Here is a 26,558-nt window from a genome sequence, read left to right on the forward strand (position 1 = left end):
CTACGAGAAACCCAAATAAAATTGAAAAAATGAATGAAAACATTTTATTTTGTTTTCAATTGAAGCTTTTCTCATTATCTGAACCGACTACATCAATCATACAATTTCGTACAACTTTGCAATTGTGTGGTTGAATTTCAGTATTTAAAACAAAGTTTGACTTAATATAGATATATTATAGTTATTTATGTTTGAATAATTCTATTTTAAAAACAAATCTGATAAATTAATCTATGTTTGGATTTTGTTGATTATAAACATTTTTAGATGTGTGTAATTACTAAAAAGGTAACAATTGTCAATTACCAATTGAGTTGGATTGAAGTGAACATGTGTGGCGGATAAGAGATAAGACAATGGAGATCATTTGTGTCACGGAGTAATTCAAACTGAGTTTAACCAACGGAAATATGACTCTTGAGTTGAGTTGAGAAGTTTAGGGGTGTATCTGATTTTGATGAATGTACTTTTAGAACTGCCAAACATGATGATACAATGTTTGATGTGAGGCATACTGAGTTTGGTCCACCCTATCAGGGATGAAACATAGCCTTAAATGTTAGTAAATTATTTGCATGAGTTGTCAGGGCCTGATCTATATGAGGTACCACTGCATGATACCATTGAAATTCACAACATTGTTATTCAATTAACCATGTTCTTGAATGGATGAATGATGAATCCACCACTGTACCCAGAACAAACAGCCGACAGCCAAGTCAAGTGTACTAGTTTTTTTTTGAAACTTATTAATACTAGTGTTAAAGATTATCAATGTGAGTTCAGATCAGTTTATATTTGCTCCCTGGTGTTTTTTGGTACAATTTTCTCTCTTGATTTTAAAAGCGGTTTCTTTAAACACAAACCTTACAAAATATAGGTGCCCACTAGGGTGGACAACTTTTATTTCGGTCCACCGGTGGACCACAATTAACTACCATTGAATCTTGGAATATAAGAATATTCTTTAGATCAATGGTCAAGATTAATTTTCACTTAAAAGGGTATAATTGTCCCTCAAAATGCCCAAACACAATCCTTCTTCATCGTTCCTCGTCAACTATGGAGGATTGGAGGTGGTGGTGTTGCGGCTGTTGTGGCCCGCAGCTGGACAAGGGGAGGTGGTCGTGACTCGCGGTGGCGCAGCCATGGGAGAGGAGCTCGTGTGGTTGTTGTGGGTTCGTGGTGGCGCAACCATTAGTTCAGATATAAGGCTAGCTTTTTCTTGCGTTTTTTGTTGGTCTGGTATGAACTGGATTTGGAATGGCTGATGTGTGCAAATTAATTAGGAAGGGCTCTGTTTCAGATTGTGCTTCTTCCTTGAAAGCTTTTCCTCTGTTCTGCTCTAATTTGTTTTATTTTCTTCCCTTATCTTTTGTCTTAGTTTGCTTATCTTTTGTCTAAGTTTGCTGTAATTTTAATTTCTTTGTTACTCTTTTCAGTCTTTTTGTAATTGGGTTCTGGAATCATTCCTTATAAAAAAAACAAGGTGGTTGATGCACAGAAGGCGTTTGAAGAGATTTAATTTCTTTCTTCCTTCTGTTGATTTTTAAGTTATAGAATTAGTAGGGGATGAATTTCAGATTCAGATTGCGGGGGAGGGTCAAGAGATTGGTTGTTGATGGAAAGAGAGAGAGAAATCAGAGAGGTCATTTTGGGATTTTTTAAATATGTTTTAATCCAGTGTAAATTACTAATATAAACCTTAGTCCACCGGTGGACCAATAATGAAAGTGTCCACTGTCCACCCTAGTGGGCACCCAAAATATATTGAAACCAATTGACATACCAGTATCAAGAAAACAAGGGTCCACCAAGTTGCCCTTGAATTATAAGTTATTTCTCACAAAAAACAAGAATATCTTAGGAAGTAATTGAACGCATATGATTAATAACTCCTTTTAAGCCCACTCTATTGTGATGCGTCTATCCCATCATATCACCAAAAGAAAATAAACATCTAAGCAAAACACAACAATATGAAAACATCAAAAACCTTTCATTCATCATGAAACTGATATAAAAATACTTCAAAAAATGACAAAGCCTGTCTATAATGATTCGGCAGCAAATGATGTTTGGCAAAGCATCACCATTATGCTTAACACAAATTATACCAGTATGAATATGAGTAACCAACAGAATGTCAGAATATCTCAAGTTGCACAATAAGATATCCAATTTTCATTATCATCTTCCATCTGACATGCCTATCAAAAAAAAAAAAAAATCTTCCATCTGACATTAATGGGCCATCTCCCCTAGCTTTTGGTAAAAAAACCTAGAAACAACACACACACACACACAAACTGGAAAAGTATTAAAAGGATCAGACCACAGGGGAAGAGTGTTAAACAAAGATTACATGCTTTAAGACTTCAAAATCTACTACGGCGTCTGTAAAAATAGGAGAGGTAGACTCGTAGACTTGAGATTCAGGTGGCAACATCCTAAAAAAAAGTAACACATATCATAAGTACTGCAAGAGAACTATAAATGCTTTGCAAAACTGAAGAAAAATTTCTTTAGATTTCTTTCTATCCTCAAAATCTCAAATGACACAAGGTACATCAAAATTGGACTAAGTGACTAACCAAGTATTAGATAGACGACAAGCTTATGTATGAGAGACTTGGAGGGAAAGAGTGTTCCCCTTAATTCAAGCATTTTAAGCTTTTCTATTTCAAAGGTTCTCAAGTAGTGCATAACCATGCAAACTATATATGCATATTGCCTTCTAAGTACGATTTAATCTTGATTAATGGGAAAACTAGCTTAAGAATGTACTTACTATATGTAGGCACAACGGCACAGCTTTCATGCACAGACCCAGTATAGTTGGAACACGCCATATAAGTCTCTCCCATCATTCACAAGTACAGGAGGATCATGAGGTCTTCATCTACAAACAATTTTTGAATGAATCATTGAGAGCTCTTGCACTTTATAATGTCACAGTCATGGGAGGTGACCTCTGAGGAAGAAATGAAGCAGGTCTGGGGTTGATTATGGCAAGGCGAGGCTCGGGTGGTGACAGTGACAGACTCGCCGGCACAGTTGGAGGACTGTGGCTGCAGGGAAAATGAGAAACTGGCAATTATGGGAAAGGGTTACATAGTGATTAATCTGAGCAAATTAGGATTGTTAGATATATAAATAAGACCAATGATTAATACTGAGGGTAACTGTGTAACATTTAGAGTGGTGAAAGTTACATATTTACCATATGAAGCAACCCCTAAACCGTATTGTGGGCACTTCATTTCTTTCAGCAACATCAGTTTATTACACCACTGAAACTCAAAACAACCTACACACATCTGTCCTAATTATTATCTCAGATTATATTCCATAGAATTAAAATAATCCAGGAAGAAACTAATCTTGCATATTTGCATCAACTTAATTGACTTGGTCTAGTTTCAATAGTGAGCTAAAACTTGAGTCAGTTTCAACATTATTTCACAGCTGCAGCAAAGAAACTCATACTTGATAAAATCAAAATAAAATAAAGTAACTGAGCATAGTCACATGAACAAACCTTGAAGTATAATTCAAGCACACAAAAAGGTAAGGGAAGATTCACAGATATGAAACTTAACTGTATTCTCACTAATAAGTGGACAATGGAGCTGAAATTGCAGATAGTTTTGGCTGAAATTTTCAAACTTAAGAAGACAAAACCAAATTCAGGACAATTGAAGTCTATGCATTAATGCACTTGCTCAATTACTTGTGGGATAGTCATAAATATCACAGACTGTAAACAATCCTGAGGAAAACTACTTAGCAATCTCTCCCTCCTCTCACATGGGAAGGGAGGGATTGCTGCTTGAAAGATCCATTAATCAGTAAATATCAGGGAGTCATGTTCATTTATTTTTTTACAAATGAAACCTAGTTTTATTGTATTTGAACACCTTTCTCTAACACAAACTTATCAGATGTGCACATATGTGTGTTAGCCTTTCCAATCTAGAAAAAAACAATGACATTTCCACCCCCAGCTAACAAAGACAACTCCCAGCTAACAAAAACAACAAACAACCACTACCTTTGTCTTCCCACAAGCCCGCGCAACCGCATTTCAAACAACCTATCTTCCAACCCGCCATCACTGACCTGCAACATTTGCTGCAAAGAGAGAGACACACCATGCCGAACCAACAACGCGTGGCGTGGCTTAATCCTCCCTTCCAAGCTAAAAGAGAAATACTGAGGAAACCTCTTAAGCTCAGCAACATCCCCATTCATCTCCTTCAAGAAAAACTCCACCTTCGGCGCCAAATTATTCACCACACTCAATGTCAACAAAGCAGGCGATCTAACAATCATATTCGAAACCTCCAAACGAGTGAACCCCAAACCTCTCAAGAACTCAACTTTAGGCAAAAGGGTATCCTCAACACTTGAAACCAGAAGCAAAGTCGTCTGGCAAGTAAGCGAATGCGGCCCAACAAACCCTAACTCCCTAAGAAAACAAAGCGAGGGTCTTAAACGCTCCTCCACGCTTGAAACCAGCAATCTGGGGCATCGTAAAATCGATTTCTGAACATCGGGGTAAGGGATTCGAACCTCATGGAGGAGGAAATCGAGGATGGGGTAGAGGTCCCTGTGAGGGTCGCGTGTGAGAAGCTGAGGAAGCATGTCGAGGATGCGACCCATGGCGGTGCGGGGAATACCCATTGAAGAGAGGCATCGTTCCACGGATTTGAGGGTGGTGAGGGGGCAAGTTCGGAGGGTGGGATTCTGTCGGAATGCTTTTTCTGGGTTGATGTTGAGTTTGTGGAGGTAGAGTGATTTTTCCCGGAAAATGAGGCCTCGGTCTGGGAGGGTGTTTGGTTGCTGAGAAAATTGGGCGATTGATGTTAATGGTTTGATTCTGAGATTGAAGGTAGGGTTTTGGAAGGGTTTTGGGATGGGGTTTTGAGAGAAGAGGAATTGGGGGTGAAGTTCTATTATCGACATGTCGTGGAAGAAGTCGACGAGGAAGATGGGGTTTTAGCCAACATATTCGGGAATTAAAACGGCAGTCGTTTAGACTCTAAAATAATAAGGTTAAATATGTTTTTTCATCCATGTAAAATATAGTTGAAATGAAATTGGCGGGGGGGATTGACTTGGAGCGGCCTTGGTGGCAATTTGTTCACGGTGAAGGTGACTGCGTTGCGAGAAGGCCTCTTGCTCGCTTGGAATCAAGGCTATAGAAATGTGGTTTGCGAAGTAGACGACTCCAATATGGTTTTAGTTCTGAAGAGTGCTGGTGCTTGGCGTTTCCATGAACAAACCTTACTGCTCCAGGGAATCTGGGACCTCCTTGATCGGGATTGGATTGTTAGACTGGCCTCGGTGCACTGTGATGGTAATGTTGTTGCAGATTGGATGACAAAGAAAGCGTCTTCAATGACTATCCTTGGAATCCAGCTAGTGGAGCACCCGTCGCCGGAGTTAGAACTTGTTGCTGCAAGACTCATTAGCTTTGCCTTAGTTTCTGTTTTTTATTTTGTTAATTTTTTGAAGCACCAAAAATAATCTCTATGAATAAAATTATCTACAATGTTATCAAAATATATGAAAACAGTGCTCTTCTTCTATACCTCTTTCGTCGTCCTTCTCCATTGGTTAGCGATGTTTAGTTTGTGGTTGTGGGGAGGAGACGTTCTTGTTGATGTTGAATGGTATGAAGAATCTAAGAAGGCCCTTTTGGAGATGCCCAAATTGAAATGTATGTGTTTTTGTATTTCAATTACGAAATAAGGATTTTACATTTTTACTCCATGTGTTGAAGTTTTCTAATTTAATTTGTTTAATTGATAAAAAGAAGGAACATGCATTTTTTTTTTCTCCAAAGGCCATAAGATCAGGGTTTTGATGAAGGAAGTGTTCAGCAGAGTTATTGTAGCACTAAACATGTTTAAGACATGAAGAAGAAGATGTTAAAGCTAATGTAAAGCTCAAAAGGAAAAGAATGAAGTGGATAATGTTAGGTTGTTTGTTTGTGATTTCTTTGATAGTAAATTGTGTGATGGTTGCTGTCAAAAGCCATGGAAGTGGGGATGTCATTTGTAAACTTGAAATCTTGTAGAGTTGTAGTCAAGAATAAGTTGTATGATGTGTTGAAGTGAACTTGTAGCTTGAATTATGCATGATGTATGTTCTTCGAATTGAACCAAGAAGTTTCTTTGCACTTTCTGTCTTTTGTTACATTTGAAGCATGTAGTTTCTTTCCAATTCACTTGAAATTCAAGCTAAAATTTGCAGGAGTAATAAAGAAGAGAAGTAAGGAGAGAGAAAACTTGAAGAAATTACATAAAATCACTAATCGCATGAGAGTAAGAGACAATTTTATCTGATCTTTCCTAGATTTATGCATTACTTCACTATGATATTTTTGAAGTTTCCCATTAAGAGTTGCAAACCTATGCAGGAGTGAGGTTCTGATCCACTTAAACATGGTTATAACAGTTTATGTAGTCCTTTTAATGATAGTTTGGTGTGGGATCTTTAGCCTCTTGGATTAAAGCGGTCCGGAAGGAAAATGTTTATTTTGTGGAACATCTTTTGTTAAATCTTAAATCCACCAAATTTTATATTTATCCATCGAAGAACAGATCAGATAAGTTGACCTATTTGCTCCTCAATTGCTTAAATTCAATGTTGTTAGGGCTTCAAAAGGAAATCCAGGTGATAGTTGGATTGAAGGAGTTTTATGGAATCACGAGTGAAAGACACTAGACATTTTTTTTTTCCCTAAATCCATTGATCATGATTGAGATTTTGAAGAAAAGATTCTAGCCATTCAAAATGCTTCATCTTTTAAGAGTAATACTATAGAGAGTGACTCTACTATTACGGTTGGATGAAGGACTTCCATCGGCCTTCACGTAACTCGCCCACTACAAGGCACTTGCTGCTCGACCCGCCCTCAGGGGCTCTCAACTCACCACAGCCACAACCATTTTGAGGAGGATGCCTCACCCTAAGCTTCTCATGATGTTTTTGCAAATGAAATCACACCCCAGGTAAGACCCAATGATTATGAAGGATCCACCTAGTCCACAAGACATTGTGTCTAGAGCATGAGGGATAAAAGTGTCTTCATCCCTGGCTTTGATCTTCATTTGCCAAGTCCAATACCTATAAGGAAGCAAATTCTTTTGCATATTGTCTTGAAACAAAGTGTGTAACAACTAAAATGATCTTTGAGTGGTTGTGGATTCTGCCTTAATAATGACCTTATATTTTTTTCTACTAAAAATAATGCCCTTATATATGTGTGTATTGCAAATTGGAATGTGTCGACATAAAATTAATGAATTACATTTTTCAGGGAATTAAGAATTTCTAGCTGTAAAAAAGTTTCCTTTTTATGAGGATGATATGAAAGACAAAGAGTGGCATTCTGGTAGTTTCCAGGTAGCAATTTCCATTTACTCTCCTTCCTAAATCCTTCCTCCCTAAACACCAACAATACATAAAAAGGGTTCAGAGTACCACCCACTAGTACTCTCTTCTCTTTCTCTCTGTACTTAATGGTGTGTCACGAAAACCAACACAACCATTATTGAAATGAAACACAAACAAGCGTGCGTCCAAACGTGAAAACAAACAAACACACACCAATTTTCCAACCAACCCATGTGTTCCACCACCGCCAATTCCCGATCCTCCGGATCCACCACCGCCCACTGGCTCTCCGACGCAATCCACGGCGGCCCCCTCCGCCTCGTCGACTTAGAAACCGGCACCAACGGCTGGGCCTCCCCTCCCGGCGACGTCTTCCACCTCCGCTCCGGCAACTACCTAACAAAGAAGCACAAATCCCCCGCCGGCGACTACCTCCTTTCCCCTGCCGGCATGGACTGGCTCAAATCCCCGTCCAAGCTCGACAACGTCCTCGGCCGCGCCGACAACCGCGTCACCCAGGCGCTGCGTCGGGCACAGTCGAGAGGTGAATCAATGAAGAGCTTCGTCTTCGCGGTGAACCTCCAGGTCCCTGGAAAAGAGCATCACAGCGCGGTGTTCTACTTCGCGACGGAGGAACCGGTCCATCCCGGTTCTCTTTTGGGACGGTTCATCGACGGCGACGACGCGTTTCGGAACCAGCGGTTCAAGCTGGTGAACCGGATCGTGAAGGGGCCGTGGATCGTGAAGAAAGCGGTGGGGAACTACGGCGCGTGCTTGCTCGGGAAGGCGCTGACGTGTCACTACCACCGTGGGCCGAACTACTTCGAGATTGATGTCGACATTGGGAGCAGCGCCATCGCGAATGCTATCCTGCGCCTGGCGTTGGGGTATGTCACCACCGTGACTATTGATATGGGGTTTGTTGTGGAGGCGCAGACGGAGGAGGAGCTGCCGGAGAAGTTGATCGGAGCTGTTAGGGTTTGCCAGATGGAGATGAACTCCGCCACTATCGTCGATGCTCCCAAGATTGGATTCGCCAAGGTCAATCATGTTAGTGCCAGCGATGAAAATTAATTAATAAATAAATAATTATTTTAGTTTATTTATTGACAAAAAAATGTTAGGTTCTTAGAATCTGCTTCACTCACACCTTTCTGGGTTTGTGTGTAATTTTAGGATCTTGTTTTTTAGGGTTGGTAAATTGAGAGGAATAAATATTCATCTGAAATTGGGTTCTATTGCAAATATTTTTCTTTCTGTAATGAAAAATCTTTTATAAGATTAGTTTCTTGTAGCCAAGCACGTCTAGATTAACTTACATTATAGTTATTCTAGCTTAATTTGAGGTCTCAGATTCGAGTCTATGTGAATGCTCTCTAGTTACAGGGTCAGGCATCCGTGACATGCCCATAGAACAATAGAGGTTTACTTCTATGTAATGTGAATACCCTCTAGAGTATCATTAGGGTGCTAGCGACATGCTATGAAGATCAGAAGAGACCTACTCCTACATACTAGCTATGAATGTCCTCTAGATTGTCGGGCAAAATGCTAGTGACATGCTTAGGGGACAAGCAACGTATGATTTCTGGATAGGAGCGCTAGAAGATTTTGCTAAGAGTTGTCCACTAACACTGAGATTTTAGGTAGGAGCGCTAGGAGATTTTCATGAAGAAGATTGTCCACGAATTGAGATTTTACTAAACGTAGAGAATTTGAACTCTCGACTTATGAAGATGTGAGAGTTAATCCCAACAATTAGAATCCAAGTTGGCAAACTTGTTTTTTAGTAATACATTGTGCATCTTTGCTTTACTTTACTTTAGAGCTATATTTTATGAGGACGATTGGGTCGGTGAATCTTTGGTTGGTGGGGTGAGGTAAAGGGGAAGTGAATGGAATCGCACTCATTGTTGGAAAGCACTTCTGAAATGAAGACCGCATACCGTGTTGGAAATTCGTGGTTTTATTGAGCGTGTGATATTGACCCTTTCGATATTTGCAGCTTCAAGTTGTTATCATTGAATGCTTTCAGTAGCATTGGCTAATAAAGTTTGTTTTTGTCTTTGAAATTTGTTGCATCAAAGTTTGATTAAAGAAAATGGCTTGTAATTATGAAGACAAATCCTGTGTAGCGGTATGGTTTGATTTTTTTCTGTGCTAAGAGCATGTATGGCATCCTTTATTGCGGTTGCGTGAAGAATCTAGTAATGGACGATGACATTGAGAGGTGTTGGGATTATAATGGGACAGCGACCATTTTTACTATGTAATTCTTCCCCTTTGTCTTTTTGTTCACAAATAGTACAACTTCAAAAGCATTTTTTATTTAAAATTTATGATAATAATGAGTCTGGCATGTTGAGCTCATAGCAGAAGATTATTGATAAAATAATGTATGGTGAGTTCTAGTTATATATCTTTAAATAGTACTTTGATGCGTGTATCATGTGCTCGTGTTTCCAATTGAATGCAAAGCATGATCCTGACTAATAATGGCGGTTTGCCATTTTTAATTGTCCTGAATGTACTTAATCAGATCTTATGAAAAAGTAACGACACCACTTGTGAGAAAGTCACCAAATTGTGTTTGGATAATTATATCTTCACACCTCACTTTTGAGGTGTGGAAAGGTGGAAGAAGAGAGAGATAGGAAAAAATGAGAGAGAAAGTAAAGATGTTATATGATTGATAAAGAAGAGATAAATAAATATAATGGAGGTGGAAAAGAAGTGGAGATGTGTGTATATATCATACTCCCTCCGTTCTCTATTATAAGTCACATTTTTTGAAAAAAATTTGTTACAAAAATATAAGTCACTTTCTAATATCTAGGAAGCATTAAATAATTTTTTCCAAGTTCACCTTCATATTTAATATGAAAGAGATGATAAACTTTATAAGTATTAACTTGGAGAGAGAAAATCATAGGAAAGTAAATAAGGATAATCTATGAAAGTAAATCATTTTTTTTTACAAATTTATTACTAATAACTACTTTTCTTAATCTAAGAGAATTAGTTATTTGTGACTTATATATAGGAACGGAGAGAGTAACTCAATTGTGTTTAGATAAAGGCTAGTTTTTTCTTTTATATACATAAATTTATGTTCACACTTACACAGTTACACTTAGTAGAGAAGTGAAAAATAGATATAACAAAGAGATATATAATAGCTCACTATCACACACCTCACCAACTATGAACACAACTCTTTTTGTTCTTTCAGTTATCGTTCATTATCTCTTTATCATAATCGTGCATTTAGGTTTGTTTTAAATAACTTATTTGAGTTAATCTAATAACACTTATGCAAACACTTTAGAGAACTTATTTTCACAAGCTGTTCGGATTAACTTAAAAATAAACACATAAATCTACATATAACATATTTTAAGCTTGTTTCAACGAGCTTTTCAAATTAAAATACGACCATTAATGCTTAATACCAAAACTAATTATTCCATTCTTTTGTTCCAAGTTAACGAAAAGAAATTATAAATACTATATATTATAGTTTTCTTTATTATGTCATAAAATGTCAATACAATATTAGTCAAGCTAGACCAAAAATAGATTAGAGGACAGTAAAGAATTGAGGAAGAGGTAGAACCGTAGAATTAGAACAAGACACAAAAAATTACATCATGATAAGCTGATTTAGGATATGTTTTACATAGTGCTTGGAGAACCTTGGTTGCTACACCATTTCCTTTCTCATGCATTAGTTGTTCCACAAGATCGTCTTATTTCACCCTCATTATCTGTCTTTACTCCAACACTGGTGAGCTTCAGGAATGACAAGCCCCAATTTTCAAAGAAAAGGTCTTGATCATTTGCAAAATCTTCCACTATTTTCCTTGTGCTATTATTATTCAACAGAACAGAATCAGACTGGAAAAGACCTTTGTGAGCTAGAAGATTTCTGTAGTACTGGTTGTCAAAGGCCATAGATGTTTCAGGATCGTTGTTCACAGTTGCAGAAGGTTGTGCACCTACAGGACACTGTTTCATGAGCTGATTAGCATAGCTACTATCAAGGGTTTGGTCAATGGGTCTAAGCTTTCCCTTTGAGTCTTCTTGGAAACGATCTCTGAATGTGTTGCAATGAGCCGTTCCTATGGTATGAGCTCCTACAGAAAATAACAAATGTTACGATAAGAATGCAAGAAGAGGACCTTATCACTCACTGCCTCCCATGATTTTTGTCAAACAACACAGATAATTTTGTCATATCAGCATTTCTTTCAACTGTTCTTCGTACCATATAGCATTGCTAGAGCTCTGTATAGCTTAACTATCAGCAAGAGTGTAGTTCTAGTATGATATTAAAGCATATAGTGAGTTCACAATCAGCTACAGTTTGAGATATATTTGCTAAATACCTTTCCTTTGGATATCCAAAATCTAGAAAGACAAACTGGCCAACAGTGTTTTATAGCATGTTTGGATTAGATTCTCTTTCCTCAAAACAAATTATGGCACCCAGAAGCTAGTGACAAAAAGTTTCTCTTCATAATTGACAGTGGCTTCAAAATCAATTGTAGAAGGATTTCCAAACATGAACTTAATAACAGTGTGAATCAGATGGGGAAGTTAACAGTGTGAATCGCCCTAGTTTTCAGTATGATCCTTTCTCATAATGTTGTTTGGTTCAACCTTGGCAGAACTATTAGTTTAGCCTCTTGAATCATTCAAAACATGACCTATAATCCAAGTTTGGAAATCCTTCTACAATTGATTCTAAAGTCAAAATCAATTCTGGGGTCAGCAGCTTCTGGATGTCAGAATTGATTTTGAGAAAAGAGAAATTGATTCAAACATGTAACTAATGCAAGTCCTAGTATACTGTAAAATGTAAATGATATATATCTCAACTCAGTGTATTAAGAGGCTTAAAGTTAAAGGAGTTCAGTGTTAAAAAGAAGCAAACCAATAGTTATGATCATTTCCCTTGAAAAGTTGCAACTATTTTTACTTTGGACAAAGAACATGCACCTGAAAGGACTACAAGATCAAGTAAAGATAATCCTTTGTTGGAAAAGAGCTTCATCATCTCATCCATTGTGAAACTGGTGTCAACAATGTTTGGTCTCACATTTGAAGCCACTGAAACCATCCCATCTCTCCTACCTGTTGGAATCTGAATCCTTGGTCCGCCAGCCTGTTCTCAAGTCAAGTGCTTTTCAGTTAATAACCACACCAAAAGAGATGTCAATGTCAGAAATGCAATGGAGAGCTTACAATTTCAACTGCATCTCTAGCAGCTAGAGCAATTATGTCTGCACAAGAAACAACTCCTGGACAGAACATCTCAAGGACTCTTTTTGCTAATTCTATCGCTGAAAATCCTCCAACAGTTCTGTTTCCTGGATCACTTTGTTCTGTGTTATTCCCTTGCAGCATCAAAGACGCATCACATCCCTGCATATTAAATTATTGATCACATCAAGGTGACAAAAAACTATAAGCCATGATCAGTGAAAAAATCGGCTGAGTGATAGCATGTTTGGATCTGCTTTTATCTCCTTAGAATCAATTCAGACAATCAAAACCAACTCACAAAAGCTTCTTCCCATAATTGATTTTGAATTTGGAATTAATTTTTGAAGAATTTCTAAACATGCACTACGCAATGCTGATTCTTTACTACAGCATGCAGCCTCTAAGATCATCTCAATTTGAATTTCCCATCACAATGATTTTGTAACTGTTGAATGTCTAGTTTTGTGCCTCAGCCAAAAACAACTAGATGAGTTCGTCAAGAAAGGATATAAAACAAATTAAGCAAAAAATGCCAAGGAGGAAGAAGAAAAAGCGATGTCAAGATTCATAGCATGTTTGAATCAACTTAGAGTATTTTTTTTCAGAATCAATTTTAGTTCCAAGAAGCTACTCACATAAGCTTCTTCCCATAATTGATTTTGGCTATAGAATCAATTATACAAAGATTTCCAAACATGCTATAAATCCAAAAAAGGATGCAGGATAAAATGTTGGTAGCTGAATTTAGTTCTTAACAAGCAGATTTCTTGAAGCACTATGGTATGTTTGGACCAGCTTTTGTTTCCTCAGAATCAATTCTTAAGCTAAAAAACTACTCACAGAAACTTCTCTTCATAACTGATTATGTCCTCAAAATCATTTGTATAAGGATTTCCAAACATGCATAGTGTGTGTATGGTAAAGAACCATCATCAGTTGATGACTAACCTCCACAAAGCAATCATGGAAAACCAAGCGGAGGAGCTTCCCAGGAATGGAAGGATCAGTAGAGGAGGAAGAGCTAACTGCATTTCTTATGATAAACTCTGCTGTTGGGCATGAAGCTGCATAGAAGTTGAAAGAGAGGCTACTAGCTGCAAAAGAGACAGCAAAAGAAAGGATAAGAAGAGAAGAGACTAGTAAGGAAAGGATCAATGATCTTGTCTCCATTGAAACCAAGGCTGTAATCCTTTTGTGGCTCAACACAACACAGTGTTTTCAGTGCTCAGATCTTTTTCTTGATAAAGAATTAAAGATACATATCATAACAGAGATACAGCACATGTAGCAAGGAAATAGTCCTTATTTAAAACTACATTTATGTGGTTGGGTGAAGTCAGTGCTCAGTTAGGTAGATGCCAGGTTTTTTCTCAAGTCTCCATTACTGCATCATTTGTATCATCAAGCATTTAAAGATGCTTGTTGGTAATTCTGTAGTGTGTTTCGATAATAGAAACAATTACTTCAGTGGGATGGTGTACTGCTACTGAACATTCATTACCCATAGTCAATGATAAAGGCCTTAAATTGGACCAACTACTATGCTAAGTAAAATCCAATTATATTGTGACATTTCAATAAGAGATATACATATCAGTTTTTTAATGGCTTTATTACTGTCATGACATGTTCTAACTGGAAGGCAGAAAAAAGGTTCAAGAACAGAATATTTTATACCCAGATTATTATCTATGGTATAATTTGCAGAACCATGCTATAATCTACTCCTGACTCATAAGCTTTGCTGTTTTTTTTCTCTGGAAAATTCTCTTGTTCTTATGTTTGTTCAGAGTTTATTGTAATGTACTTACACTGTTCAGGTGTGGCCTGCCTGCTGGATCATGTGTATAAAATGGTAGCTGATGCAAAAAACAGGCCAGCCTTTTTAAACACAGGTAGTTAATTCTATATAATTTATTATTAATTTTAAGTCAACACAAAATTCTATCTCTTCATGTTTTTTAAATCCAAGACTCAATTCTTGTTGCATCTAACAATTCTACATCCAAATAGACACGCTTAATGAAACAAAATTTCCTTCGCACCTATTTTCCACATCCAAAAAACTTATACGTTACATAAAAATGAAAGCTTATATCCGTTACATAAGAAATAGTGAAATACAAAACTTAACAGAAGTTAGTTCATCCTTCATATTTTCCCCTAATTTTGTTTCTAGTTTTCAAAATAGTTATTGATCCATGCCATTATTATGCACACACGCATTCTTAAAAGGGACATCAGTGAAGAACTAATGCAAAGCAGAGTGAGTCTGGCATGAACGGTAGTAAAGAATTAATGCAATAAATAGTAGCAAATCCCATAACATGGAAGGCATTTGGTTTGTCAGCAATAATAGATCTTGCTATATTTTTTTTGGTCAATGGTCAATGTCAATTCATAGATCTTGCTGTATAAGTGATGCTTTTGGTGCCTTGAACTGAGATCAGACACAGGTGGTATTCGATGGGGTGCCAGTGTGCCACTATGTAACAACTGGGTAGTCCCAAGAATTTTTTTTTTGAATGGTTAGCTAATAATATTCATGCAACTTAAAACCATATTTTTGCATAAAATGTAGCAGCAGATGGCAATCCAGCAGGTTAATGGCAATCCACATCTTCATCATCATCATCCACATCATCAATGGGAATGTCCTTGTTATCATAAGCAACGGGACCTGGAAATGTATGCAAAATATTTAGTGACAAGGTAAAATATAGAGCCTAAAGTTCCGGTACAAGATAATGTCACAAACACAATTTTAGCAATGCAATAACAGCTGTAAATAGCACCAATGCAGTTTAAAGTGGACTCACCTAAACTTTTTCATATTAAATATAGTGTTTCTTAAGTAGAGTTAATAAACTCTGGGCTGTTCATCCCATAATTTAGAGATATTTGAAGAAACAAGTAATAAACATTGTTGACTATAAGTTCACTCAAGTGCCAAAATGATTTTGATTTATTTATCTTAGGTATCATTCCCCACTCTCCTCTATTACTTGTGATAAAAAATGGATCAGTTTCCTTCAATGACCCAATTAAAACGGTTAAAAGTTACCTCTTTGAATTGAAGGAGAAGGATAAGGTGACAAGTTCTTTTCTTCAGGATTCCTATCAAGAAGATAAGGAAGCTCTAGAAGCTGCAGAAGAGATTCTGTCTGAGGATTCCGAGGACTCGCTGCAAAAAATAAATAAAATAGCCACTTTAACATTTACATTTGAAACCATAGAAAACAAGGCAGAATGGCGCAAGGAAACCATGGCAAACATCATCAAAGGAGAATGACATTTACTTAGAAGAATAAACTTTTTATTACAATTCATTTGAGGGGTGATTGCCTATAGGGTGTATTAACTGTGTCATTGTGACCCATAATATCAAATTGAAATATACGACAGTTGATGCTGATTAACCATCAAACTATCTTAGACATGCATGCATTGGAGCATCACATAAGATATGCATGGATAAGATAAGACAGGTGCAGCTCGCAAATTTTCCCAAACACTTGAATGATCATGATTATGAATATCTTTAACCAAGCACAAACTGAACAATTTAGAATGTAAAATTTGTAATGGGAAATGAAGAAATACCGGTAAAAGCACCATCAGAACTGGATTGAGAAGGATCATCATAGCATGGAGCTGTTTTAACGAATTCAAAAGGTTTGCACCCCCTCTCTCGTAGCCTGCTTCTAACCCATTCACGACAATCTTCCATCTCAAGATTTACAGCTCTGTCAGAAAGTGATACAGCATTATATTTTGCATCAATTTTCTTTTTGTTGGTGAAGGAAAAAAGAAGATTGTAAAACAAAAGAAGATTTTAATTTATATGAGGAATCAAATCCTAAATGCTAGTATCACATGCGCATTACACACCTAAAATCTGCACCTTTGGTGGTCAGAGGAAAAATAGAGTTGAACCTCCGTGTTATCGCTAACCATTCTTCATCATACTGAATCTCATAAGGCCCTGGCTCCGATTCAATTTCCACGATCTAAAGACATAGAACATGTCATTATTGTAGTCACTAACTCAAACAGTGGATTAACACGGGAGATTAACCCCAGACTGAAAAATTGGCATTTTACCTGTAAGAAATCACGCCCTGGAATACATTTATCAAGTGCTAGGAATTTTGTCAGTGGACCTCCTTCCCCGTGTTGAACAAGAGCGGAAAACTTGCAGTGTAAGTGAGCTGAAAACCAATAATGCGGTTTCAATCTTTCTAGAAGTAGGGCAGCAGGTTTGCTCCCAAGTCTTTTTTCTTCTATCTGGTAAATCATCAGCTAAAGAAATGAGACATTCTGTTGTTACAGGAAGTGTACTTAAAAACTAAAAATAGTACATCTTGTCAAATACTCCAGGACTCCATCTCTATGAATACTCCACAAATAATCATGCATAATGAGGCTCTACACTTCCCTCTATTAGTTTCACACCTAATGATTTCATTTACAAACAAAAAAATAATAAATCTTACCTCCTGCTTAAAATAACTCTTCTTCCGAACAAGCTCCTCCCAATCCCCATAATCAGTGATTCTCACCGGCCAATCATGTGAGAGAAAAATGTCAATGGGTTCCTGAACTTGGTTAAGTTTTTGAACGTCATATTCACGAACATGATACACAGACCTGATGGTGCTCTGATCATATGGAGGCCTCTCAAAGTGTCCTGCTCAGAGAAACACCAAACATCATATCGTAAGGGCGTGTTAGGGTAAACAACTTAATTAAGCGCTTATGGCAAACAATAACCGCATAAGCACTTATTCATAAGCTAATTTGAGAAACTAATAGAAATAAGCTGAAAATAGATTCTGGACAAGTATAAGCTCAAAATAGGTACAGTGTTGTTAAATAGCGGTTATAGCGCCGCTATGCCGCTATAACGTAGCGGAAATTTGCCGTGCCGCAATCGCGACGCCGCGACGTAGCGGCAAACGCGATAAACGCAATAGCGCCGCAAAACTGAATAGCGCCGCGACGGGCAAAGCGAAAATAGCGGTGGAAGAGAAGATCACGTGTGATTTTAGGACTTTTTTTCAAAAAGGCACCGCTTGGGAGGTGGGAATCAGCCACCGACTGAATTAATTGTACCCAATTAATGGAAGAAAAGTTTTATAACTTAAAATCTTCACTCTATAAGAGCCTCAAAACCTTTCAAGTTTTCCCTTCTCTCTTCCTCCTTCTACATCAAGCTTCTGGCCCTCATCTCTGGCAACCCCAATAGCTTTTCTGATGACTTTTCCGGTGAGTTTCTGGCTCCCATCTCTTCACTCTGCCATGCTCTGTTTTTTTGTTTTTTATTTTATTTCTTTCTTTTTCTTTTACGTACTCTTCCGTTTTTTGTTTTTAGCCTCTGTTTACTTTTTTCATACCCTGTTTTCTTTACTTTTCTTTTTCCCTTCCTTCTTTCTGCACATTTTCAGACTCCCTTTTTCTTTTTTTTTCACACTCTGTTTTCTGTTTTTTTCCGTCCTGTTTTGTTTCTAATATCTGTTCTTCCTTTTTCTCCTCTCCCATCATGATCTGTTCTGTTTTTCTTCTTCCACTGTGAATGTGAACCTATGTTTCTAATATTTGTTCTTTCTTCACATCATCTTTTGTTTATTTTTGCCATTACATACAATGTTTTTTTATTTTCTGTTTTTTTCCCCCTGTTTTGTTTCTAAAATTTGTTCTATTATGATCATTTTATGCATTTCATTAGATGTCTTAATTTTATTTATTTTTTGCAACTGTTTTTTACTAGCACAAACAGCACAACAAGCTGTTTTTCTATAATTTTTTTTACTTATTTTAACCGCTATGCGGATACCGCTATTTGCCCGCGACGCTATCCGCTAAATGAAATAGCAGATTTTGGCCTCGCCGCGATATTCCGCGATCACGATTTGACAACACTGAATAGGTATAGGTTGGTCATAAGCTATTTGCATAAGCTCTGTCAAACACTTGCATAAACGCATTCTATAAGATAAGCTAAAATAAGGTCTTCCAAATGGGGCATAATTTTAGGTCAAATCACCCCATTCAGATTCATAGTTCATACTTGATGAAGCTACCACTTCAATAACCCCATTATTCATGATAAGCAAATAAACAACCTAAATTATAGTGACGACCATTGAAAATTCCAGACAATCCACCGATTCGGATATTCCCAAACCTAACCACCCCAGCAGCGCCCAAGTAGTAGATATTAGGCGCAACCCATCCTCCATAATACCTACAAATACAATGACCACAAAAATCCAAGCCTAAGTGTATGTATAGTTTCACAATTTGCACATAATTCAAGCAATTCATCATAGAACCAAGCATGCTATGAATCAAAATGCAACAGATAGATACTCACAGTTCCCAGAGGTAATTGGAAGCTTCGTGGTTACCACCGATGAAGATGGTGGGATAAGGTGCAACCTCTAACCCAGAGTAGTACTTCCAGAAGGATTTCATTTCGCGGTATTTGGGAAGCACGTTGAGGGACTTCAAATCATTCTCGTTCCTCACGGCTTGAAAATCGCCGCAACAGAGGAGGAGGTCGATTTTGGTGTTCTGGGTTTTCTCCATGTGTTGGAGGGTTTTGTATACCTTGTCTAGATCGCCATGCATACAACCCTCCACTGCTATCTTCATCGTTTCCTTCTTCTCACTTCGCGAGGTTTATCAAAACCCTAAGCACAAAGAGAAAGAAATACAGAATAGAGAAATTGAGAAGAAAATATATATATATGCATAGAGAAAATAGTGACAAATATATAGTAAATTTTGTAGATTGAGTTTTTTTTTTAAGCTGTAGATTGAGTAAGTGGTTTCTCTCTTGTTTTATGTAAAAAAAAAAATAACTACTATATAAAGCAAGACATAGCACAACAACATAATCACAATGGAAGAGGGAAACTTCCAAATACATAAAACATAACTACTACTAGTGTTTTTTACCCGCGCGTTGCACGGGGAATACATCTATTATATTTGATAGATCAATTAATACCTTGATCATTAAAAATATAATAAACAACTGATGAAATAGAAGAGTATGAAATGATGAGCAAAGTGGACAAAAAGTCTTAAATTAAAACCCTTGTTGCATAGATTGAACTTCGTACAATTGAATAACTAATAAAAAAATTGGTTAACCAAATCTCAAATTATGCAAAACATATTAGGGAATGTGGTTTAATGATGGCTAATAAACAATAGCTGATTTAATCTACAATGAAAAAAAGAGAAAAGATTATTTATGTACGTGATTATGCGAGTTCATTTTTTACACAATAAAATAAACTAAGTTTGACCCATATCAACATGAAGTCGTTTCACATTCTTCATGAGCCTAAAGACAATAACACAAATTATAGATATGAAGAATCACCAATAAAGCATTCAAAACACATTTTAATCTTAGAAAAAAAAAGAATGTACCGCGAAATTTGTTATTGTATTTGATACATTAATTAATACTTAATGAAGATACTTTCTTGTTAAAATATATTTCTTCCCGTAGGAGAATTTAACTCCTATAATAATTTGTACAAAAAAATTAAAGTGGACTATATTATTATGTAGTAAAAAATTAACATCAAACTATATTATATTATGTTTTTCTTGTAACAAAAAAAAATTCCGATGAAATCTTATTAACATTTATTTTTATGTAGAAGTATTTTCATGTAAAATATTCTTCCTATATATAAAAGTTTTTAGGCTCTTTCTAATACATTTAGATCCAGCTTCTCCTTACTCTCAGGATGCCTGAAAGTCTTTTCTCAAGTCTATCTGGTGGGTAATATCGACGAAGATGATGACACCCACCATACCTTGCTTGCTTCAAGATCGATCTCTTGTATCATCCTCCTGCCGAAGACTTTAAGAGTAAACCTTGCCATTCCAACTTTCATCGATCGAGTTTCAGTTGCTTTTTCTGTTGATCCAGGTGAGAAAGCTTACTAAGGCAACCTCTGCTTTTGTCTATCTCCCAATATAAGAAGCATGTTGCTTTGCTCTTATAGTAGTACTAATGGGCGTACTTTAGAACAAATTTCTAGCGAAGGTCTTGACAGTTTGGAACTGAAAGGTTTGGTTCATTAATAATATCTAGTAGTTTCATCATGTTATTCTGCTTTTGAGCTTGTTGTACTTACAGGAGCATTTCTGCGATAAAAAAATTCAGAATAGTAAAGCAGTCGTAGTATGCTCCCTTTACTTGCTCTTGTGCTCAAGTGATAGCTGAGTGCATACTGTTTGCATCTGAATTATATATAAAAGACTCATAAAAACAACTACTTAATTCTCCATTACAAAGAATACACATTACATCAGAACCTAATTATTATTTGTCAGTGACATAAGTGTCGAAAATAATAGTAATGGAAATTTCGAATGGTGTGGATAAGGGTTAAAATTCCAATCTCATAAGAAAGAAAAATCTCCATTTACATCAAAATTTCTCTCTGATTTCTCTACCTCACTATCACCACCGTTTTTCTTATAAATTATCCACAAACACACTCACAAATTCCACATAGTACCTAACATCATATGCAAATTTTGTTTTCACTGCAACCAGAGTCTGTTCTCTGGCATAAAAAAGCACTTCATAAAGTAAGAAGGTATCACATTTTGAATTTAAATCATTAAAATATTTATTTATAATTAAAAAATCAAATGAAACTTGCTTCCAAATCAGCAGCAATCCTAGGTGTGGAAATTTCGAATGGTGTGGATAAGGGTTAAAAGTCCAATCTCATAAGAAAGAAAAATCTCCATTTACATCAAAATCTCTCTCAGATTTCTCTACCTCACTATCACCACCGTTTTTCTTATAAATTATCCACAAACACACTCACAAATTCCACATAGTACCTAACATCATATGCAAATTTTGTTTTCACTGCAACCAGAGTCTGTTCTCTGGCATAAAAAAGCACTTCATAAAGTAAGAAGGTATCACATTTTGAATTTAAATCATTAAAATATTTATTTCTAATTAAAAAATCAAATGAAACTTGCTTCCAAATCAGCAGCAATCCTAGGTGCTATTCCTGATTGTTGTCCAACTTTAACATGAATTAATATGAACTCATGCTAATTCAAATGAAACTTGCTTCCAAATCAGCAGCTTCCAGCTGTATCTGCATTCTAAGTAACAGAAAATCAAGAACTCATGAAGTGAGATTGATAGACATGTTAGAGTAGGATAGACTAAAGACCACCAAACATAATAGCAATATGTGCAACATCAATCTAGCTATGATAGTGCAAAGATAACAATCAAATTTGCAGACAGATATGAAAGTCAAAGAATGAATTGAAGCCACTTTTTGGCTATGGCCTTCCAGTGGTTTCCATAACCAATCAGATCTATTTGTAAGGGGAAACTAATCACATGCTACTAAAGAAGATGAATGGAAGAAAACCCCTCTAGAAATTTTAGACCCATTATATTTGTTGAACGGCTAAAACAACTCTTTGCTTTATGTAGCACTGTTGTTGAAAGTACAATAACCAAATCAAAAACAATTGCTGATACTAAATCGTAATGTGATAATTACACACTCATGCAAGCAAGACTTCCAATCACACTAAAGTTTGATTAATTGAACCATAGTAGAACAATGATTAATTATAAAATCTAATATTGCCTTCGAAAAGTGACTTTTAATATATGTAATGATGATAGATAGATGTAGAATTGATGAACTAAGTCAGTAAAACTATATATGCATCACAGTAGTGCAACACCAAACACACATCTCTATCTCTTATCTGGTGAATATATACATATAATGGACTGAGAAAAACCTCCATGAGTACTGGTCTCACATGTTTCGTGGCTTACTTGAAATGAGAGCAAGATAAGATCTTGAGTCATCAATCATGTTTCATCTTCAACTAGTTGAGAATCAGAGAGTGTAGTCAGAAAGAGGTATGCACCTCATTGTCGTTCTGTACCTACGGATAAATTCATGTCAAATGTTTTCAGGGAAGCCAAGGAAATCAATTTATTGTTAGAACATTGGTTTAGGCGTTTAGCATATTAGAAAGGATAGCACCAGTTTTAAAAGTCTAACCTCAATAGTATAGCTTGAGCGAACAAAGATAAGCAGTAAAATCTCATCCATGATATGTAGTTCTGTAGTTGTAACGGCAAGCACCAACAATAATAATTAATTTCCTCGGTGCAAGAAGCAGGCAAAAAGAAAAAATTACCAAATAAAAAAGTTGCAAGAAAAAAAATCTACAACTTCTCCTTTCTCTCCTCTCAATTCTTTCGCTCCCTCAATCCACTTCACTGACAATGATTAGGTTAATCAAAACATACACAGATCAATGTTTCACCTCCTATAACATAGGACACAAATTTTAGATGCAAATTAAGAAAAACAAATAAAATAGAATCACATACAAAGGAGAATCAGAAAACATAAAAAACAAATCAAAATATTGCGAAATTCCATATAGAATATAAAATGGACTCACCATCCATGGCTTCCAAAGAATCTCTTTTGGTGGAATATCTATAAAAAAACCTGAAGAAAAGAATTTGAAATTAGCATGGCAAGTGATGAACGAAATTGACCTTGAAGTCAAACATGAGTGAATGAAATTAATCTGGGAGCGACACGCCACTAACTTGGCCTGTGAGAGCGACACGTCATGCTAGAAGTTGTTCTTTTCTAATATATATTGATATTGATTATAGAGTTATTGGGCGAGTCAAAGCATCCACTATCATATTAAGCTCTCGAGGAATATGGTTAATCGTAATACTATATCTCAATTAAGCATACTTGGAGGCCATTAACTCATTTAACCTTAATCTATAATTGTGGACATCATTGGTATTAGTTAGGACCACCACAACTTCAATGCAATCTCATACATATTTTACTTCTTTGTGGGGCTAAAAATGAGGGTTTTGAGGTCCGCTAGGGTTTTTGACCAAATAACCTAGTTTTCTGCGCCGCAATTCCTCAGTTTCAGGTTTGGACCTTTCACGGTGACAGCTTTGTTTCTTTGCAAGGGGATCGACGCCATGATCTTTTTAATGCTCCTGTTTTAGAATCTTCTTGAATTACGTAATCTGCTGCTGCGGGTTGTTATTTTTGATAGCTACCCGCTTGGCACTGGTTTATTTTCCATCTCTGCAATTTTTGCACTGGATTTCCTTGCTTCTGCAACTATGGCCGATATGGCACTTGATGATCTGATACCGGAGTTCGAACTAGAGGGTGATGAGACCGTTGCCCTGGATATTGGTGAGGCGGAGGTTGACCCGAATCTGGGGGTTGACGTATGGCTTGTGGGTCGGATCCTGTCACCAAACAAGGTGGAGCCTCGCGTTTTTCGTAGCGTTATGCGACGCTTCTGGGAGTCGCGAAATTGCCTGGACATCTGCCATGTTGGCATGAATCTGTTCTCTATCAAATTTGGCTCAACACGAGATAGGGACCTAGTACTACGGGGAGGTCCGTGGTTCTTCAGTAGACAATTGATTGCGTTGAGCATCTTCGACACCGCTGTTAATCCAGCAGCTATCCCAATCACTCGAGTCCCTTTTTGGGTCCAAGCTCATGGCCTGCCTTACACTCTACGTACCGAGAAGATGGCACGTTCCCTTGGTGAATCTCTTGGTGGTTTTCTGGACTGGGACAAGTATGAGGGCAACAGATATGGTGTCAGCTTGCATATCCGTGCTTGGATCAACATTGGTTCACCCCTGCGTCGGGGTCAGATGGTTACGGCGAAAGGCAAGGCTCCTGTGAAAGTAGCCTTCAAGTACGAGAAACTAACCAATTTTTGTTACCGCTGTGGGAAAATAGATCACGTCCTCAGAGATTGTGAGTTACTTGAGGATGGCGGGGCAACCAAATATGGTAACTGGCTGCGGGCGGAGGGTGAAGGCGAGCATCGTTATGGGGGCCGGCGTGAGGATGCAGGCTATGAAGGTGATGAGTATCAGTTTGATAAGAATGAGGGAGAGGCACAGCATGAGAATTCTGCTAAGAATGATGAGGACAATAATTTGAATTTGAGCCAAGGTGGGATACCAAGTGGCGGTGATGGAAACAAAAAGAATAATTCAAGGGAGATGCGTGCCAGGGAGGAGGTTCACGAGGGACCAAAGTCAGCAAGGATACAAAGCACAAGTGAAGGAAAGCAACCAGAATATGTGTTTGGAAGTACTAATTATGGGACAAAAACAAAAGAGCAAAAAAACAAAAATAGAGGTGTTGTTATCCGTGATGGAACAGGTCAAGATGCAAGAAAGAGCAATAGCTACACTCCAATGAAGAGGGCTAGTGTGTCTTCTTCCACTCTAGGGCCAATGAGCACGGGGTACACACCCCCTTTGAAGAAACAAACTACAGATGATGGATTGGGATTGGCGGAGGCTGCGGATGAGCAGTCCCGCCCACCTCAATGAAGATCCTAGCGTGGAACTGTCGTGGGTTTGGGAACCTACAGACAGAACGGGTTTTAAAAAAACTCATCCACTCAAAAGATCCTGTTGAATCTGATAAAATATTTCTTGTATCTTATTCATTGATAAACTTGTACAATATATATAGATGTTAAAAGATATCAAAACTATATCTATCTAAATCTAAAAGATATAATCTAAAAGATACTAATCTATAATAGAAACTTATATTTGAACCATATCTCTATTTCTAAACTAAATCTTAATAATAATATTCAACACTCCCCCTCAAGCTGGAGCATAAATATCTAATGCATCCAGCTTGTTACATATGTATTGTATCCTAGGACCTCGTAAAGACTTAGTTAACATATCTGCAAGTTGATCCCTAGATTGAACATAGGAAGTCTTGATGACACCTGAGAGGATCTTCTCTCTGATAAAATGGCAGTCAACCTCTATATGTTTGGTCCTCTCATGAAAAATTGGATTCGAGGAAAGATACAAAGCTGATTGGTTATCACAAGCAAGCTCCATAGGACCTAACTCACAAAACTTTAACTCCTGAAGCAAGTGCTTTAACCAGAGCAATTCGCACGTAGCGTTAGCCATAGCATGATACTCTGCTTCTGTACTAGACCTTGCTACTACTGTTTGTTTCTTGCTTTTCCAGGAAATTAGATTTCCTCCAATAAGAACACAATAACCTGTAGTGGATCTTCTATCACTAACATCCCCTGCCCAGTCTGCATCAGCATATGCAAGGACATCAGTATGACCCTTGTCTGTATAGACAAGCCCCTTTCCAGGTGATCCTTTAATGTATTTTAGGATCCGAATGACTGCATTCCAATGACTATCACATGGTGAATTAAGAAACTGACTCACAACTCTAACTGGGAAGGCAATGTCAGGTCTAGTCATTGTAAGATAATTCAACTTCCCAACTAACCTTCTATATCTCCCTGGATCAGGATATGGCTCCCCCTGATTAGGAAGAAGCTTCACATTGGGGTCCATAGGTGTGTCAACAGGTTTACAATCAAGCATTCCAGTTTCCTCTAGAATATCAAGAACATATTTCCTTTGAGAAATAGCAATACCTACCTTTGATTGTGCCACCTCAATCCCAAGAAAGTATCGTAACTGACCAAGATCTTTAGTTTGAAAGTTCTTGAACAAGTGTTGTTTCAGCTCCTTAATACCCTTTTGATCATCACCTGTAATGACAATATCGTCCACATACACCACAAGATAAATTGATTGATTGGATGATGAGCGTTTAAGAAACACAGAATGATCGGCTTCACAACGAATCATGCCAAACTCTTGAATGACTTTGCTAAACTTCCCAAACCAAGCTCGAGGTGACTGCTTCAAACCATATAGAGATTTCTTCAACCGGCAAACCTTACCTAACTCCCCCTGAGCAACA

The 26,558-nt window shown here is 37.2% G+C and overlaps 4 protein-coding genes across 5 annotated transcripts; 2 read left to right on the forward strand and 2 right to left on the reverse strand.

The window, feature by feature from the left end:
* Positions 1-1,349: 1,349 nt before the first annotated feature.
* Positions 1,350-5,016, reverse strand: LOC130725810 (transcription termination factor MTEF1, chloroplastic). Of its 2 annotated transcripts, none has more exons than XM_057576999.1 (3): positions 4,055-5,016; positions 2,792-3,090; positions 1,350-2,450 (listed from the first exon to the last, which is right to left on the reverse strand). In XM_057576999.1, the coding sequence occupies exons 1-2, from the start codon at positions 4,966-4,968 to the stop codon at positions 2,925-2,927; spliced, it is 1,080 nt and encodes a 359-aa protein (XP_057432982.1). In that variant the 5' UTR covers positions 4,969-5,016; the 3' UTR covers positions 1,350-2,450; positions 2,792-2,924. The 2 variants fall into 2 exon arrangements, with proteins under 2 accessions (XP_057432982.1, XP_057432988.1); XM_057577005.1 differs by having other exon boundaries at positions 2,792-3,071; positions 4,055-5,013.
* Positions 5,017-7,401: 2,385 nt separating this feature from the next.
* On the forward strand, positions 7,402-8,652 carry LOC130725834 (protein ENHANCED DISEASE RESISTANCE 2-like). Its single transcript, XM_057577026.1, has one exon. The coding sequence runs from the start codon at positions 7,639-7,641 to the stop codon at positions 8,479-8,481; it is 843 nt and encodes a 280-aa protein (XP_057433009.1). The 5' UTR covers positions 7,402-7,638; the 3' UTR covers positions 8,482-8,652.
* Positions 8,653-10,938: 2,286 nt separating this feature from the next.
* LOC130749700 (lariat debranching enzyme) lies at positions 10,939-19,408 on the reverse strand. The gene is made up of 12 exons (XM_057603083.1): positions 19,052-19,408; positions 18,801-18,922; positions 17,172-17,365; positions 16,780-16,962; positions 16,567-16,685; positions 16,279-16,421; positions 15,740-15,859; positions 15,294-15,355; positions 13,624-13,890; positions 12,655-12,834; positions 12,409-12,574; positions 10,939-11,543 (listed from the first exon to the last, which is right to left on the reverse strand). Exons 1-12 carry the CDS (start codon positions 19,330-19,332, stop codon positions 11,128-11,130), a joined length of 2,253 nt encoding a protein of 750 aa, XP_057459066.1. The 5' UTR covers positions 19,333-19,408; the 3' UTR covers positions 10,939-11,127.
* Positions 19,409-23,881: 4,473 nt separating this feature from the next.
* On the forward strand, positions 23,882-25,126 carry LOC130749708 (uncharacterized). The gene has a single exon (XM_057603090.1). The coding sequence runs from the start codon at positions 23,882-23,884 to the stop codon at positions 25,124-25,126; it is 1,245 nt and encodes a 414-aa protein (XP_057459073.1).
* The last annotated feature ends 1,432 nt before the right edge of the window (positions 25,127-26,558 follow it).

Source organism: Lotus japonicus, chromosome 1, assembly GCF_012489685.1.
Source record: "Lotus japonicus ecotype B-129 chromosome 1, LjGifu_v1.2".
NCBI classification, from domain to species: Eukaryota; Viridiplantae; Streptophyta; class Magnoliopsida; order Fabales; family Fabaceae; genus Lotus; species Lotus japonicus.

What these genes read in the sequence shown, in the direction of transcription:
- LOC130725810 (XM_057576999.1), bottom strand. Translation starts at nt 4,968, where the DNA reads ATGTCGATAATAGAACTTCACCCCCAATTCCTCTTCTCTCAAAACCCC. An exon ending in GGGCTTGTGGGAAGACAAAG is followed by an intron (nt 3,091 to 4,054) that starts GTAGTGGTTGTT and finishes CATAATTGCCAG; the next exon opens with TTTCTCATTTTCCCTGCAGC.
- LOC130725834 (XM_057577026.1), top strand. Translation starts at nt 7,639, where the DNA reads ATGTGTTCCACCACCGCCAATTCCCGATCCTCCGGATCCACCACCGCC.
- LOC130749700 (XM_057603083.1), bottom strand. Translation starts at nt 19,332, where the DNA reads ATGAAGATAGCAGTGGAGGGTTGTATGCATGGCGATCTAGACAAGGTA. An exon ending in TCCAATTACCTCTGGGAACT is followed by an intron (nt 18,923 to 19,051) that starts GTGAGTATCTAT and finishes TTGTATTTGTAG; the next exon opens with GTATTATGGAGGATGGGTTG. An exon ending in CTAGAGATGCAGTTGAAATT is followed by an intron (nt 12,575 to 12,654) that starts GTAAGCTCTCCA and finishes ACTTGAGAACAG; the next exon opens with GCTGGCGGACCAAGGATTCA.
- LOC130749708 (XM_057603090.1), top strand. Translation starts at nt 23,882, where the DNA reads ATGGCCGATATGGCACTTGATGATCTGATACCGGAGTTCGAACTAGAG.